This window comes from Peromyscus californicus, unplaced genomic scaffold, assembly GCF_007827085.1.
Source record: "Peromyscus californicus insignis strain IS unplaced genomic scaffold, ASM782708v3 Scaffold_15__1_contigs__length_86483966, whole genome shotgun sequence".
Taxonomy (NCBI): Eukaryota; Metazoa; Chordata; class Mammalia; order Rodentia; family Cricetidae; genus Peromyscus; species Peromyscus californicus.
This window is the reverse complement of record NW_026294447.1, coordinates 61,189,309-61,204,816: the sequence shown is the minus strand read 5'-3', so window position 1 is coordinate 61,204,816 and position 15,508 is coordinate 61,189,309. Positions and strand designations below refer to the sequence as shown.

The following is a 15,508-nucleotide window of genomic DNA, read 5'->3' as shown; positions in this document are numbered from 1 at the left end:
CTTATGCTTTATCAGTTTATCTTGGTGTTTCCATTTGATTTCAGAGACTCTTCTTGCATCAGCGATTTTATCACATAGCTCTTCGGTAGGTAGTTCACAGATCTATTTCTAAGTTGTTGAAAAGCAAGTGAGTTGTCTGCTAGGACTTCTTTTTTTTTAATTTGGAGACTCTCTCACTGTGTAGCCTTGCTGGCCTAGAACTCAGAGATGCACCTGCCTCTGCCCCCTGAGTGCTGGGGTTAAAGGTGTGTGCCTCCACACACAGCTACTGTGAGCTCTTAACCAGCTGCTTTTTAGAATGTGGAGATTACACTTTTTCTAAAGTGTTTGTCGTTAGGATTTATGGAGTCTAAACACCTTCCAGCTGCATATATAACCATCATGCTGTGGCCAGAGCAGACTAGCCCTGAGGAGACATAATGCTTCTTGATTCATTTGTGGAACCCATGTGGGACCCTGCCTACTAGAAACCTGACAGGATGTAAGTAATGCAGCTGCTAAGCTCTACTCTCTACTTTGCAGATTCGTAACCAGCTTAACCAGGAACAGAATTCCAAGCTCCAGCAGCAGAAGGAGCTCTTAAACAAGCGCAACATGGAAGTGGCCATGATGGATAAGCGGATCAACGAGCTGCGCGAACGCCTTTATGGCAAGAAAATCCAGGCATGTGAAAGTGGACGGCTGTGAGCTAAACTGCTATTGGTGTTTCATCTAAAAGTTGCCAGTTGTTGCTGGGACTGCTGGTATACACTAAATCCCAATACTTAGGAGGTAGAGGCAGGAGATTTGTAAATTAGGGGCCTGCCTGGGCTACATAGGGAAGGTGTGTCTCAACAACCACAAAAATCTTGAACAAAATGCTATAGAGTTATATTTTCAAAAATATTTGCTATTCTAAATTTCACACCTAGAAAATACTCTTGAACAAAAACTGAAATAGTGCACGAATATTCACAGGGAAATCTTCCCCCTATTCTCTAGAGCTGATAATTGCTAATGGCTCTGGTCTCTTACTTAATTCAGACACAAAGGTATAGAAAAGTGTGTAATTTCCAATGGAAATGGGATTGTGGTAATTACGTTAGTGGTCTGCACCTTGTCTGAGATCACTGTCTCATTCCTTTAACATCTAATGCTGTACCATGGTCCAGGGTCTGCATGCCTTTCACCACCCTCTGCATCATGCTGTCTCTCAGTGTGTGAGTGGGAAGCAGCACTACGCCCTGTGTCTGACTGGACACCATATCCAACCCCTCTACACCACTGGCACCCGGACTGATGTCTCCCCTGCCCTGGGTTTCCATGCACACACTGACAGTTTGGTGACAGCTGTCTTCTTGTCAGCCTCAGTCACTCCAATGATGCTCTGAGGAGGCAGGTGTGGGCATCATAGGCTTTGCCCAGTGGAGGTGGATTTGGAGGGTGGGTGAAGACGGGAACTGGACTTCGGCAATCTGTTTCTCATAGAGCTACCCTGTTTTTATACCTGAGTTTAAAGGTCAGTAATTGGAGTAGTTTCAGATGATGTTTTTCTCTCAAGATTAACAACACAGAGGCCATGAGACAAGATTGTGTGCGCTTATTTACATAGAGTAGTGAGAGCGTAAAGAGTTCTGCAGGGAGGAGGAGGAGGAGGAGGAGGAGGAGGGAGAGAGGAAAAGAAAGAGCTTCAGGAATTGGTCTATATGGGTTTTTTTTTACTTTAAACTTTAGTGTGTGTGTGTGTGTGTGTGTGTGTGTGTGTGTGTGTGTGTGTGTGTTGCCTGCATGTATGTATGTGCCACATGCACACAGTGCCCACAAAGGCCAGAAGAGAGTGTTGGATCCTCTGGAACTAGAGTTACAGACAATTGTTAGCTGTCACGTGGGTCCTAGGAACCAAACCCAGGTCCACTAGGAGAGCAGCCAGTGTTCTCAGCTGCTAAAGCAGCTCTCCAGTCTGGCTTATGAGTTAATAAAGGCTAGCAAGTCTGCTGCAGCACGGAGACCTGGGAGTAAAGGCTGGCTGCTCTAGTCCCTTCTTTCTGGGTGGCTGGTTTTTCTCAAGGCCTTGCACTAGTTGCATAAGACCTACCCATCTTACAGAGTGCCGTCTGTTTTACTTAAGAGTCCACTAAATGTTAATCTCATGTTTTAAAAAAGGCCTCCCTGGCAACATCTAAACTACTGTTTGAGCACCTATCTGGGTACCATGGCTTAGCCAAGATGTAAAAAAGTAACCAAAAAAAAAAAAAAAAAAACCATCACAGAACTGATGAGGTGGTTCAGCAGCAAACACACTTGCTACCAAGCCTGACAACGTGAGTTCAAGCCCAGGACCCACATGGTGCAACTGAATGAAAGAACCAACTCCTGTAACAAGTTGTCCCTGACCTCTGTCCACATTTGCACACACAATTAAAAAAAATTTAAAATCACAAATAGCTAGACAGGTTATGCTGTTTCAGGGATCTTAAAAAAAAAAATTGGTGTTTTTGCAGAGATGTGACTCTCTCAAAGATCTAGGGACTTCTGAGTGTTTGGGAAGGTCTTGAGCCTTTCCCAGTGTGCAGAATCATGCAGACAGTTTAAGGAACCCATGGTTCCCCATTTAAAGCCTTCCTAGCAAGAAGCCCATGGTCCTCTAGTTAGAATCCTATTGTACACCCTTTTGATCTTGGCCAGTGTCTTCTACCTGGTTGTGTCCTTGCTTATAAAAGCAGAACTGCTCTCAGAAATGTAGGGGCCCTGTCAGGACTAGCACGTCACCTGAGCACCTCGCCCTGCATCCTTACGATAACTCTCATCCTAACTATAGATCTAGACACAGAGGTTCAAAGAGACCAAGTTACTGGCCTGAGATAGTACAGTGAACAAGTGACAGAGAAGGATTTGAAGCCATGCTCACAGAAGCAGGCTTTGACCAGTTCCTCTTACCACACAACATGGGGGATGGCCTTTCCTGAGTGAAAGGGGGCAGCTCATGGGTCATTGGAGCTTGTGCAGTCATCATGCCAACTCCTTGTTTTTGTAGCTCACCAGTAGGTAGTGTTTAGTATGAATCAAGTTCTCTGAAGGCTCCCCTCTACATGCCAGTCTTTCAGGGAAAGGGACAGGTTACAAGCTGAGTGATTTTTTTTTTTTTTCTCTTTCCCAGCCTGACTGTCTCTTGCTGAACTTAATATTAAGAGAATCTTGACTCTGATTTCATCCTCATTGCAGCTGAACCGTGTGAATGGCACATCCTCACCACAGTCACCCCTGAGCACATCTGGTCGGGTCGCTGCTGTGGGTCCTTATATCCAGGTTCCCAGTGCTGGGGGATTTCCTCTCCCAGGGGACCCCGTAAAGCCCCAGTCTCTCACCATTGCCTCAAGTGCTACCCACGGAAGATCCAAATCTGGTAAGTCGCCCCAGTCCTCTCCTCTGGGGAGTGCATGGGAAGAGAGTGGTGTGGAGGCAGCGGCAGCCCCTGTCTATATTTAACCCAGGCTCTGCCTCCCCCACCTCCAGGTTCCTGATCTCTACAATAACAGTGACCCTAAAACAAGAAAAAACAATCTTGACTGATCTGAAGGTCTGGACTGTGCTTTTCAAACCACAAAGGTTCAATTCCAAGGGTGCATAGAGTACAGGCTTCTTTATCCCTAAGAACTATGACTGGGGTCTGCAGCTAGGCAAAGGCTGCCTTCCGGTAGACAGTGCTATAGCTGTTGCATCTTCATCAGTCAAAAAATCCACAAACTTGGGTGGGCTATGGGTGTGGCTGCAAAGCCATGGGGGTAGATCTCCAGCACCAGAAGTCAGGGCTAGGAGAGGGAAAAATCCACAAACCTTTCTTTGGTCTTTGCAGTTGTTCAGTGTGATGACTCAGGTCTACAGCACTATGCTCTAGTACACTCACTGCATGGTGTTCCAGCCAGGCATAGGGCTCTTCATGGAGAGTAATACTGATTGGTTTTAAACCAATGGATGTATGGTGACAAGCACCTGTGATCCCAGTACTCAGGAGGCAGAAGTAAGAAGATGGCTGCAAGTTCAAGGCCAGCCTAGGCTACACAAGGAACCTGTCTAAAATCAGGGTTTCCTCACAGTGAGACTTTATGACTAGGGTTGGTCTGTATACACAGAATTAAAACCTGTGCCATGGCATACTAAATGTGTGTATTAAATTTGTGAAAATATTGTTCTCCTGATATAAAACCCATGTTTTGAGTCTCCTCCCCTCACCAGGATTAGTAACCAGTTTGCAGTAGTCTTTTGTGCTGGTTGCTTGCCTATTTTTGGTGGGGGCGATGCTGTGTTTGAGACAGGGTTTCTCTATGTGGCCTTGGCTGGCCTGGAACTCACTATGTAGACCAGGCTGGTCTTGAGCTCACAGAGATCCTCCTGCCTCTGCTTTGCTGGGATAAAGTCATGTACCACCACACCAGGCATTTTTGCTTCCTATTGCTTGGCACCTACTGTGCACAGTTACATCTGCCGTTCTGGCTCCTTCTGACTATAGTCAAGGGGGTTTCCCCCACCCTCATGGGCCAGAACCCCACCCAGACCTCTTTATGACCAGGTATTAAAGTCAGGTGGGTTCTGTGTTCAGCTTGACCCCCTCATTGCATCATTCATTGGTAAGCAGTTGTGTGAGTCCCCTATCCATGGTAAGTGTATGTGAATGTTTCAGTGGCAAATGAGCTATGTCCTCATCTGCTGACTCGGTTGTTGAAAGTTCCAAGCTGGGTGGTGGTGGCGCACATCTTTAATCCCAGCACTCAGGAGGCAGAGCCAGGTGGATCTCAGTGAGTTCGAGGCCAGCCTGGTCTACAGAGTGAGATCCAGGGCAGGCACCAAAACTACACAGAGAAACCCTGTCTCAAAAAACTTGAAAAAGTTCCAAGTCGAGAACATCACCTGTTTCCCACTCCCTCCTTGAGTGCTTTGTAGCCTCATAAGGTTGCCAGAAGTTGCCTTTAACCACATTCCTTCCACTGTAGCCGAAAGCAGCTTGCACAGGTTTCCTGTGTGGACCCAAGCTGGGACCAGGATCTCAGCTGTGGAGCTAGGATGGAATCCTCCTTAGGGGACTCTGATCCCTGGTTGGCAGTCTCGGTTCTGTGTTAACAGATGGCTACAGTAGAAGTAGAGGGATCAGCACATGGACAGTATCAGACCTGGACGTCGGGCCTGAGTGCAGTTCCTCACGGCACTTTGAAAGCCTGCTTGTCAACTGTATGTCATCTGATAGCCTTGTTGGGACGCTTTTGATCTCTAACACAAACTGAATCAACAATCATTTGTTTTTCCAAACTGACAAAGGACTGTTAATCGCCTCTGTGCTTAAAAGCAATACTGTGCTAATATACCTGCCCCTTCTAATCCAGTTGTGGAGTTGGGGGAAGGGGCCCATACATGGTCATCCACAGACAACGTTGGACACCGAGTGACAGATGCTGGCATAGAAAGGTTGTGTTATAGATATGTGGCAGGGGAGGGTTGCTTGTTTCTGAAAAATTAAAGATGAACTGCTGGGCATAGGGGCACACACTAGGAGGCTGAAGAAGGGCTGAAAATTCTAGGCCAGGCTGGGCTACATAGTGAAACCCTACCTCGGAAAAAAAAAGAATGAAGGAGATTTTCCGAGTTACTTATGTATGAGGCTTGTCATAATTGAAGGTCTTTTGCTTTGCAATATAAAATATTAAGTGGCTACCTGTGATACCTACCTTGTCCTGAAGAAAAAGTTGTTTTTCAGTCCTCTCATGGCTGCTTCCCATAAAACTTCCCATTGCTATGGGATTTCTGAGGCTACTGGGCAGCCATAAATATTCCCATGACCTTGAGAGCAGTAAATCCCAGCCCAGTCCACCTACTCACACCATGGGCCGCCAGTTGGCCTTACTCCCAGTCACCCAACCAAAAGGGAGTGAAAGCTCACACCCTTGTCAGGAAGAGGCTGACAGACTGGAAAAAAGTGATAGTTAAATTAGGCTCTGAACATTTTACCAGGGCTGGGTTAGCACTGCCTTGTTGGAGCCCTGTGACTTAGCCCTGTAGTTACTGAACAGTGCAAACCAGCCAGAGCGTGCAGAGCAGCTGGGGTACATGTAGGACACCTGCAGCAGCTTAACCCTTAGAACCTGAAACAGTTACGACAGATGACTATTTTGCTGCTGCTCAGTTATCCCCCACTCATGGCTAATTCCTGCCCGTGCCTAGCTGCTGTGGGATTGGAAGCGGGCAGCCAAAGTGGCCCACACTTGTGCCTGTCAAAGAGCAGCAAAAGCCTAAGTCAGGGCATACAGCTAACCCACAGTTTCAGGCCACTGTGTACTCCCCTTTTCAGTTTGGAAAATGCTCTGTAATAAACAAATCTGAATTTCCTGGAAACTTGGGGTTGAAGACTGGCTTCCTAATCGTTGCAACAAAATGTTTGCTGCTCCTGCTACTGCTACCCAATCAGGTCACAAATTTGTTTTAGAGGGAAAGAATTCCACACATTAAAGGAGAAATTTTATTCTAATAATGGAAATCATACAAATCAAATCTATTATGAAGCCAAATGATAAGTCTTTTCATGTTGCTGTATGTGATCGTGTGTATGAGTAGTGCCTGGTAGGTAAGTGCTGCTGTGTTCTGTGCTATGGATATTGGACTTGACCTATATTCCAGTGTGATGCAGCCCTCGCTGCAATGTTGGTGAGTGCTGGTCACAGTGGCCAGATGATAGTCAAGATCACTCCTTGGGCTTATGCAAAGGTCTGTGGGCTTTGAGCAAATTAATAAGCATGCAGGTGTTGGCTGATAGCTTAGGTAATGGAAGTCCCGGTGCTGTATTTGTTTCTGGCTCAACTAATTTCAACACTTTTTTTTCCCCTTAAATTTTATGCTCTTTTCAAGCTAATGATGGAAACTGGCCAACATTAAAGCAGAATTCTGCTTCAGTGAAGTCAACTCAGATGGCTGGTGGAGACTGGAAGGACTCAGGCATGGAGGGGGCTCTGAAGCAAGGTGCCATCTCAAGCCAACCTTTGCCCTTGCCAGCGCTGGGAGCTACAGAAAAGCTGGTAGGTCATCTGGCTTTAATCTGCCCCCAGTGAGTTTCCCTGTTGTTCTGATCTTCAGCTCAAGGGTGTGAGGTAGCATGAAGACAAGTCAGCTCTGTTACTGTCCACCTTACACTCCGAGTCCTAAACAGCCACTGGCCCTTAGGGGCCTGAGCATGCTCAAGTGCAGACCAATATTGAGCCTGACAGTGTGTCTTATGTCCTTTTGAAGGCTTATAAATCCTACTGTGTGCTGTTGTAAATGGATAGAAATATGTTTAACCTTCCAAAGAGTAACTTAGTGTTTTCTTCTTATAAACTTAGGGCATCGAGATTGGCAAAGGGCCACCTCCCATCCCTGGTGTAGGCAAGCCACTACCCCCAAGTTATGGGACATACCCAAGTTCTGTGCCCCTGGGGCCAGGATCAACAAGCTCCCTGGAGAGAAGGAAAGAAGGCAGCTTGCCCAGACCTGGTGCAGGCCCACCAAGTCGGCAGAAACCTGCCCCGCTGGCTCCAGCAGGCAACGCTCCCCAGCCTGGCTCCTCGCAGCAGATTCAGCAAAGGATCTCAGTGCCACCAAGTCCCACATACCCACCATCGGGGCCACCTGCCTTTCCAACTGGAGATGGAAAACCTGAGCTGCCCTTGACAGTGGCCATTAGGCCTTTTCTGGCTGATAAAGGGTCAAGGCCACAGTCTCCCAGGAAGGGACCTCAAACAGTAAATTCAAGTTCTATATACTCCATGTACCTGCAGCAAGCCACACCACCTAAGAATTACCAGCCACCAGTGCATGGCACCTTAAATAAGTCAGTGAAAGCAGGTATGCTGGCTGTATACTCTCTGAAATGGAAGTTATCCCTTAATTAAGGTCTGTGTCCTTGCATGCTACTTAGGATAAAACATAATTCTTAGATAAAGTATAGGGTGTCAGTTTGGGATGGAAATAAGAGACAAAATGCACAGTAATTTTGCAGGTAAATCACACACTGTGACTTCCTGCCTGGGTACCCACATATCACTCAGTAGTAAATCCAGAAGGATAAGACTTCTGGAATTTCATTTTTCTCTGGCTTTAGGGTAACTTGTGCCATTAGGTATCCAGTGATTGGGGGGTAGGCCTGCTGGACATTGCTAAGTCAGCATCCTGGACATGGGCAGTGTGAGGAGCTTCCAGGAGGGACAAAAGCCTGGAGTGGGTGATTGAACAGGGGCCTTCTAGGAAGGCTAGTGAGAAGGTACAACACAGCTCTACATGCCTCATGGAGGTCAAAGAGTTTCCCATCCTAGCTGGAAGGTTCTATGGACCAGGTCAGGGCTGCAGCATCCAAACTTGTAGTTGGATTCCTGGATGTGTTTAGCCATCATCTGCCAAGGACCTCCCAAGTAGTGTGATCTGTGGGCACAGTTCTGGCCATGGGAGAAGCTTTTGAGCCACAGGTCAGATGTGTCCTGCTCCAAAGAGGTAAGTATCTTCATGTTGCCTGAGTCAGTCCCAGACTCAGATGCAGATTTAGTGGATTTGGCATTTTTCCTTGGCCAGAAAACTAAGCAGACTTGTTGGAGTGGGGGAAACTCAAGTCAACAACTTTTTCTTTAGAAAGAGCCCAGTCTTGGAAGCAAATATAAAACCCAGTTTAAAGGGAGTAAGTGGAGGGTCTTGGAAAAGGTTTGCTGAGGATTCAAAAATCAGAACCCACCAGCAATAGAAGCTTCTATGCCATCAAGTCAGTGCCAGGAGAAGATCCTATCACAGCAGCAAGGATGAAGTTCTGTCCTCTGTTTCTCTTGTAGTATACGGTAAGCCTGTCCTGCCGTCAGGGTCAGCATCTCCATCACCCTTGCCGTTTCTTCATGGGCCGCTGGGCCCAGGCACGACACAGCCTCAGCCTCCTTCAGAATGTGCTGAGAAAGAGCCAGAACAGGAAGGCCCCCCTGGACCTGGAGAAGGCAGCACAGTGGAAAGCCTGCCACGGCCACTCAGTCCCACCAAACTCACACCCATTGTGCACTCGCCACTTCGTTATCAGAGTGATGCGGACCTGGAGGCCCTCCGCAGGAAGCTGGCCAATGCACCCCGACCCCTGAAGAAGCGCAGCTCTATCACAGAGCCGGAGGGCCCTGGAGGCCCCAACATCCAAAAGTTGCTGTATCAACGCTTCAACACCCTGGCTGGTGGCATGGAGGGTACCCCTTTCTACCAGCCCAGCCCTTCACAGGACTTTGTAGGCACCTTAGCAGATGTGGACAATGGAAATACCAATGCCAATGGCAACTTGGATGAGTCTCTCCCTCCCCGGCCCACAGCCCCACTTCCTGATGAGCTTGCCCCATCCTCAGATGCCAACGATAATGAGTTACCTTCCCCTGAGCCAGAGGAGCTCATTTGCCCCCAAACGACTCATCAAACTGCTGAGCCTACTGAGGACAATAACAACAATGTGGCTACAGTACCCTCCACAGAACAGATCCCAAGTCCTGTGGCTGAGGCTCCTTCAGAGGAGGAACAAGTCCCTCCAGCACCTCTTTCCCCTGTCATTCATCCTCCAGCAACATCTGCGGTGGGTATCCTTGCTAGACCAAAGCCAGGCATGCCCTTGCATGCAGAATAAGATGTGGGGACAGGATAGTCAGATGATCACAGACCAGAGGGTTCAAAGCATAGTACATGGTACCCTGGTAAGCTCGTTGACACTGACACCTCGATGACAGACAGACAGACAGGGAGAGAAGCAATGAGCCTCCCTGAGGAGGTCAATATTGATTCAGCAGAGAGGGTTTGGGACCATCTCAGGGAATCCACATAAGGCTTCCTTTTTTGATTTTTCACTGTGTATCCCTGGCTGTCCTGGAACTCACTCTGTAGACCAGGCTGGCTGCAAACTCAAGAGATCCACCTGCCTCTGCCTCCTGAGTGCTGGGATCAAAGGTGTGCCCCACCAAGGCCAACCCACACAAGGCTTTCTTAATGGGATCTCTGAGATGGGGTCAGTAGGGATGAGCTGACTCCCTTGGTGCGGACTTCTGGTTCAGCAGTGCAGCCACCACTCCCGCCCTCTAGTCCTCCTGGAGTGGTTAGCCATCCGGTCTACACATGGCCAGACCTTTGTAGAGCAGTCACAGGGCTGCTCCTGGAGAACTGCTGCCTTGGTTCCTGCCACCCCTTCCCACAGCAATGTCTTGGATTGGTCCTTGCCTAGGGTAGGTCACCTGACACTGAAATGCTTGCTGCCCTACAGAGCAAACGGACCAACCTGAAAAAGCCAAACTCTGAACGAACAGGACATGGGCTAAGAGTGCGCTTCAACCCTCTCGCGCTGCTTCTAGATGCTTCTCTGGAAGGAGAGTTTGATCTAGTGCAGAGGATCATCTACGAGGTGAGCCATACTCCCATATGTGCAGCTGGGAGTTTAAAGGGCTGGCTTTCACGTGCTCTGTGTCCTAGGTGGAAGACCCTAGCAAACCCAACGATGAAGGGATCACACCCCTGCACAATGCTGTCTGTGCTGGCCACCACCACATCGTCAAGTTTCTGCTGGACTTTGGTGTCAACGTGAATGCTGCTGACAGCGATGGATGGTGAGAACCCATGGGGAGTGGGAAGTGGAAGGGCTCAGAGACTCACTTTCCCCTACCTTACAAAAAGAAGTGATACAAGTTTTAAAAAGTTGAGGTAGGAGGTGGTGTCACACACCTTTAATCCCAGCACTTGGGAGGCAGAGGCAGGCGGATCTCTGAGTTCAAGGCCAGCGTGGGCTACAGAGTGAGTTCCAGGACAGGCCCCAGAGCTACACAGAGAAACCCTGTCTCGAAAAACCAAAAAAAAAAAAAAAAAAAAAAAAGAAATATTTAAACTAGAAACTTGGAAGATGGATATAACATCACACACCTTTAATCCCAGCACTTGGGAGACAGAGGTAGTTGGATCTCTGAGTTCAAGGCCAGCCTGGTCTACAGAGCAAGTTCCAGGACAGTAGGGCTACACAGAGAAACTCTGCCTCAAAAAAAAAAAAAAAAAAAACAAGACAAAAAGCAAGTTGAAACTTGGGACTCCAGAGATGCCTCGGTGGTTAAGAGCACTGGATGCTCTTCCAAAGGACCCAGATTTGCTTCCCAGCACCTACATGACAGCTCATAATCATCTGTACTCCAGTCCCAGGAGATCAACTGACACCCTCATCTGGCCTTTGCATGTACATGATGCACATACATACATGCAGGCAGAACACCCATACACATAAAATTAACAAAATACCTAGAAACTTGCCTGGTACAAAGGTATGGTACCTTCATCAAAATTCTTGGAGGTTTGTGTTACACAGGTGTAGCTAGAGTTTTCCTGCTTGGCCCACAGTCAGGACAAATCTCTCTCACCTGCCAGTCCCACAGCCTCAGACCCAACCAAATAAACACAGAGACTTATATTGGTTACAAACTGTATGGCCGTGGCAGGCTTCTTGCTAACTGTTCTTACAGCTTAAATTAATCCATTTCTATAAATCTATACCTTGCCACGTGGCTTTTGGCTTACCAGCATCTTCATATGCTGTTTGTCATCGTGGCGGCTGGCAGTGTCTCTCTGCCTCAGCCTTCCACTTCCCAGCTTTATTCTCCTCCTTGTCCCACCTACACTTCCTGCCTAGCCACTGGCCAATCAGTGATTTATTTATTGACCAATCAGCAACACACTTGACATACAGACCATCCCACAGCACACAGGAGCCAGGTAGCCCTGGGTGATGCCAGACTATACATTTCCCCCTCTGGTTCTAGGACACCACTGCATTGTGCTGCCTCTTGCAACAGTGTCCACCTCTGCAAGCAGCTGGTGGAAAGTGGAGCTGCTATCTTTGCCTCCACCATCAGTGACATTGAGACTGCTGCAGACAAGTGTGAAGAGATGGAAGAGGGATACATCCAGTGTTCTCAGTTTCTATATGGTATGTAGGAAAGCTCCTGTGCCTCAGCTGCTTCCCCTGGCTAATCAGCATTGTGTCCTGTATGCTGGCCTAGAGTCTGGCTCAGTGAGCAGATCACGTTTAAGTATTCATTGCCTTTACACTCACCCCAAACATCTGAAAATCTCATTTGTATCTGGGTGGTATAAACCTATAATCCTCGCACTTAGAAAGCTTTAGGAAGACCACAAGCCTCAGGCCAACCTGACCTACATAGTGAGACTGCCTTAAACAAAAGTCCCATCAGGAAGATTCCGTTTCAGTTGCTGAAGAGTAAGAATGCCCTGGAGGGATGGAGGGATGGCTCAGAGGTTAACAGCACTGGCTGCTCTTCCAGAGGTCCCGAGTTCAATTCCCAGCAACCACATGGTGGCTCACAACCATCTGTAATGAGATCTGGTGCCCTCTTCTGGTGTGTAGGCATACATGCAGGCAGAACAGTATATACATACTATATAAATAAATCTTTAAAAAAAAATGCCCTGGATTCAGGAGGACAGTGGGTACGATGGTGGTGCACACCTTTAATTCCAGCACTGGGGAAGCAGAGACAGGTGGGTCTCTAAGTTTGAGGCCAGTCTGGTCTACAAAGTGAGTTCCAGGACAACCAAGGTTACACAGAGAACCCTGTCTTTTCGGGGGTGAGTGGAATACCCTGGGGTCCCAGGAGTGGGAGTGCATTTAGCCAGGCAGCACTGGTCTACACACTTGCTGTTGGGTGTATGAGTTGAAGCAGGGCTGCTCCACTTCTGTGCCGGCTTGGGGCCATCCACACACCTCCAGCGTCCTAACTAAGTTGCTGTAGCCAGTGTAAGAAATATAGGAGCTCAACCATGTCCTCTGTTAAGCAGTTACAAGTCACTGGTTCCACATACAACTCTGTGAAGTTACTTTGTTTGGCCTAGTGGTACAAGCAATAACAGCCAAACTACCTTTGATACTGAACTTTCACAACAAAGGCAGGCAACAACGTTCTTGGGTATTAATGAAGCTGGGCAGGCCCAAGGGCCCTGGCAAACCCAGCCCATGTGAGGAAGAGGCTGCTGTCACATAGGCTCCCGCTAAGAGAAAGATTTCTCGGCAGTGATAGCACAGGCCTGAAAGTAGACCCTGTGTAAACTTATGCTTACAACACCCACGGAGCAAACAACCATGTGCAGCTGGTCGGTTGCTACTCAGTGCAGTCACAGCGCCCCACCTGATGACTGCCCAAAGTTCATTCTTGGTGTAACCTCGGTTTTACCTTTACCTCTGTTGGCCACCCTCTGCTAAAACCTGACTGATAGCCTCCGCTAAAACCTCTCTCTTCTTGGTCCCAGGGGTACAAGAGAAGCTGGGAGTGATGAACAAAGGCACTGTGTATGCTTTGTGGGATTACGAGGCCCAGAACAGCGATGAGTTGTCCTTCCATGAAGGGGATGCCATCACCATCCTGAGGCGCAAAGATGAAAATGAGACTGAGTGGTGGTGGGCCCGTCTTGGGGACCGGGAGGGCTATGTGCCCAAAAACTTGCTAGGGGTAAGTAAGCACTCAGCACACTTAGACCTTAGATATTGGAAGTCAGCTGGCCTTCTGCCTGTACAAACGTCACAAAGACATTCAGGGCATGGGTTCAGTTCTGCTGACATCAGGGTAGAATGAAACACTTTTTCCCAAGCCCTAGCAATCTGATCTGTGTATGGGCAAGCCCCTGAGTCCCTAGAGTCTGGCTTTCCACATGGCAGAGCATGTGGGGAGGTTAGAGTCAATCTGCTTTGCTCATGGTGAACTTTGGCAAGTACTAAGCCACGCCACTTAGTTCTCCCTGATCTGGAATCTCTAAGAGCTGGGTGTAGTAGCACACACTGTAATCCTAGTGCTTGGTTGTTTTGTAACCCCTTCCCTCTCCTGAGCTGACAGCTGAACCCAGGGCCCAAGCAAATGCTCTACCACTGAGCTAAATCCCCAACCTCTGTAATCCTAGCACATGGAAGGCTGAGGTAGGAAGGAAAAGTTAACTGCCAGCCTGGGGTAGAGACCTGATTGCTCAAAAGCCTGTAAAATGGAGCAGTGTGGGTTGTCAGCCAGGCTGCATTCATAATAGTGTCTGTCTGTCCTTTAATAGAAAGGTTGCCTCTGCTCTCGGGTGCTGTGGTAAGCCTGGCACATATTCACTTGCCTTGGCATCTGGCAGGAAGGTTTGCCATGACAAGCACAGGTGCTTGCACCTGAGGAGCTTACATTGTCGGGGCCTAGCAGATAGTAACAGGGTTTCAGGTGTGATAAAAAGAGGGACAGGATCCTCTGGGTCTCAGTGAAGAGGACAGCTGAGGTTAGGACTGAGCAGGCTGCTGAGATGACAGGAGAGGAACCTAGAGGCTAATTCCTCCTCAGTCGTCTTTTTGCCCTAACTCTTGTCTGTTGCTTCCCAGTTGTATCCACGGATCAAGCCCCGGCAGCGAACACTTGCCTGAACTTTCCCTTGGAGTACCACAGTCTCATTGGCTCCTGGGAACTACTGGAAAGGATTCCAGCGGCCCTGGAAAAACAGAAGTTAGGCCAGTCTCATGGTGCTCACTTTAGCAGACAGTATCCACAATGTGAATCCCAGCTTCCCAGGTGAGGCCCTTCCAGTCTGCAGTAACTGGACAGGTAGTACTTTGGCCTTCAGAAGACTGCAATTTTGCCAATTACTGTAAATCCAAATAAATATCCAGCTTCCAAAACACTCACCCCTGTTGCCAGTAAGAAGTCCTAAACTATGAACCCGGACGGTTGCCAATGAAGACAAAGCTCTGACTGACTCGGCCCAAAGGCCCCTTCTCATCTTCCATGTCTCCGACCTTCAGCAAAAGCAAGCTGCTACCAGATGGCTTTGCTACAGCCCTGCCCTCCTTGGAAAGTCTCAAAACCATCATCCTTTCTCACATTCCCACTCAAAAGAATTTTATTTCCTTTCACTACCAAAGGAGCCCATTTAGAAACTGTTCTGTGTAGTTAACCTGATGACCTCATGCTGTGGCTGGACTTACATGCCTCAGCACACAGGGTCACCTGATTCCTGCAGCTTTTAGTGTCATCTTTAGCCCCCCTGCGGCGTGAGTTCATTCTGTTCTGAATGCAGTTAGACACAGGAGGCTGGGCAGGGCCCAGGTCAGGAAAGCCACCAGGCAGCTGGAATGCAGTCACTGTGGCCACATTCCAAGTGAAGCCAGCTCTATACTCTGGAGCTTGAACTCTGTAGACAGGCTTTTTATACACTAAGATTATTTTTCAACCAGGCCATTGAAAACTACCGGAACTGTGTTGGAAATACTTCTTCCTCATTGAAACACAAGCCCTTAGGCTTTATTTTTCATGTGAGTCTTGTGCATAACTACGTGTAAATCTGTGTGTAGGCTCTGGGAGCAGTGCTGTAGTCAGGGTGGCGCTGAGAAGTGATGCCCTGTGAGCAGCACAGCCTCTGCCATCCCCCCACCACCAATGCTGTGTGACATGCACAATAAACGCTGTCTCACACCTGGCTGTGAGTCTGTTCTGGACGCAGGACA

At 48.3% G+C, this 15,508-nt stretch overlaps 1 protein-coding gene across 2 annotated transcripts in view; it reads left to right on the top strand.

The window, feature by feature from the left end:
* Positions 1–15,480, top strand: part of Ppp1r13b (protein phosphatase 1 regulatory subunit 13B) — an 85,829-nt gene extending 70,349 nt beyond the window's left edge. For both annotated transcript variants that reach the window (XM_052739079.1, XM_052739080.1), the window contains 10 exons: positions 523–663; positions 3,202–3,382; positions 6,871–7,037; positions 7,341–7,842; positions 8,814–9,580; positions 10,259–10,396; positions 10,465–10,598; positions 11,793–11,959; positions 13,297–13,496; positions 14,390–15,480. In XM_052739079.1, the coding sequence (XP_052595039.1) occupies positions 523–663; positions 3,202–3,382; positions 6,871–7,037; positions 7,341–7,842; positions 8,814–9,580; positions 10,259–10,396; positions 10,465–10,598; positions 11,793–11,959; positions 13,297–13,496; positions 14,390–14,431 (2,439 nt within the window). In that variant the 3' untranslated portion in view covers positions 14,432–15,480. The remainder of the gene's footprint in view (positions 1–522; positions 664–3,201; positions 3,383–6,870; positions 7,038–7,340; positions 7,843–8,813; positions 9,581–10,258; positions 10,397–10,464; positions 10,599–11,792; positions 11,960–13,296; positions 13,497–14,389) is intronic.
* The last annotated feature ends 28 nt before the right edge of the window (positions 15,481–15,508 follow it).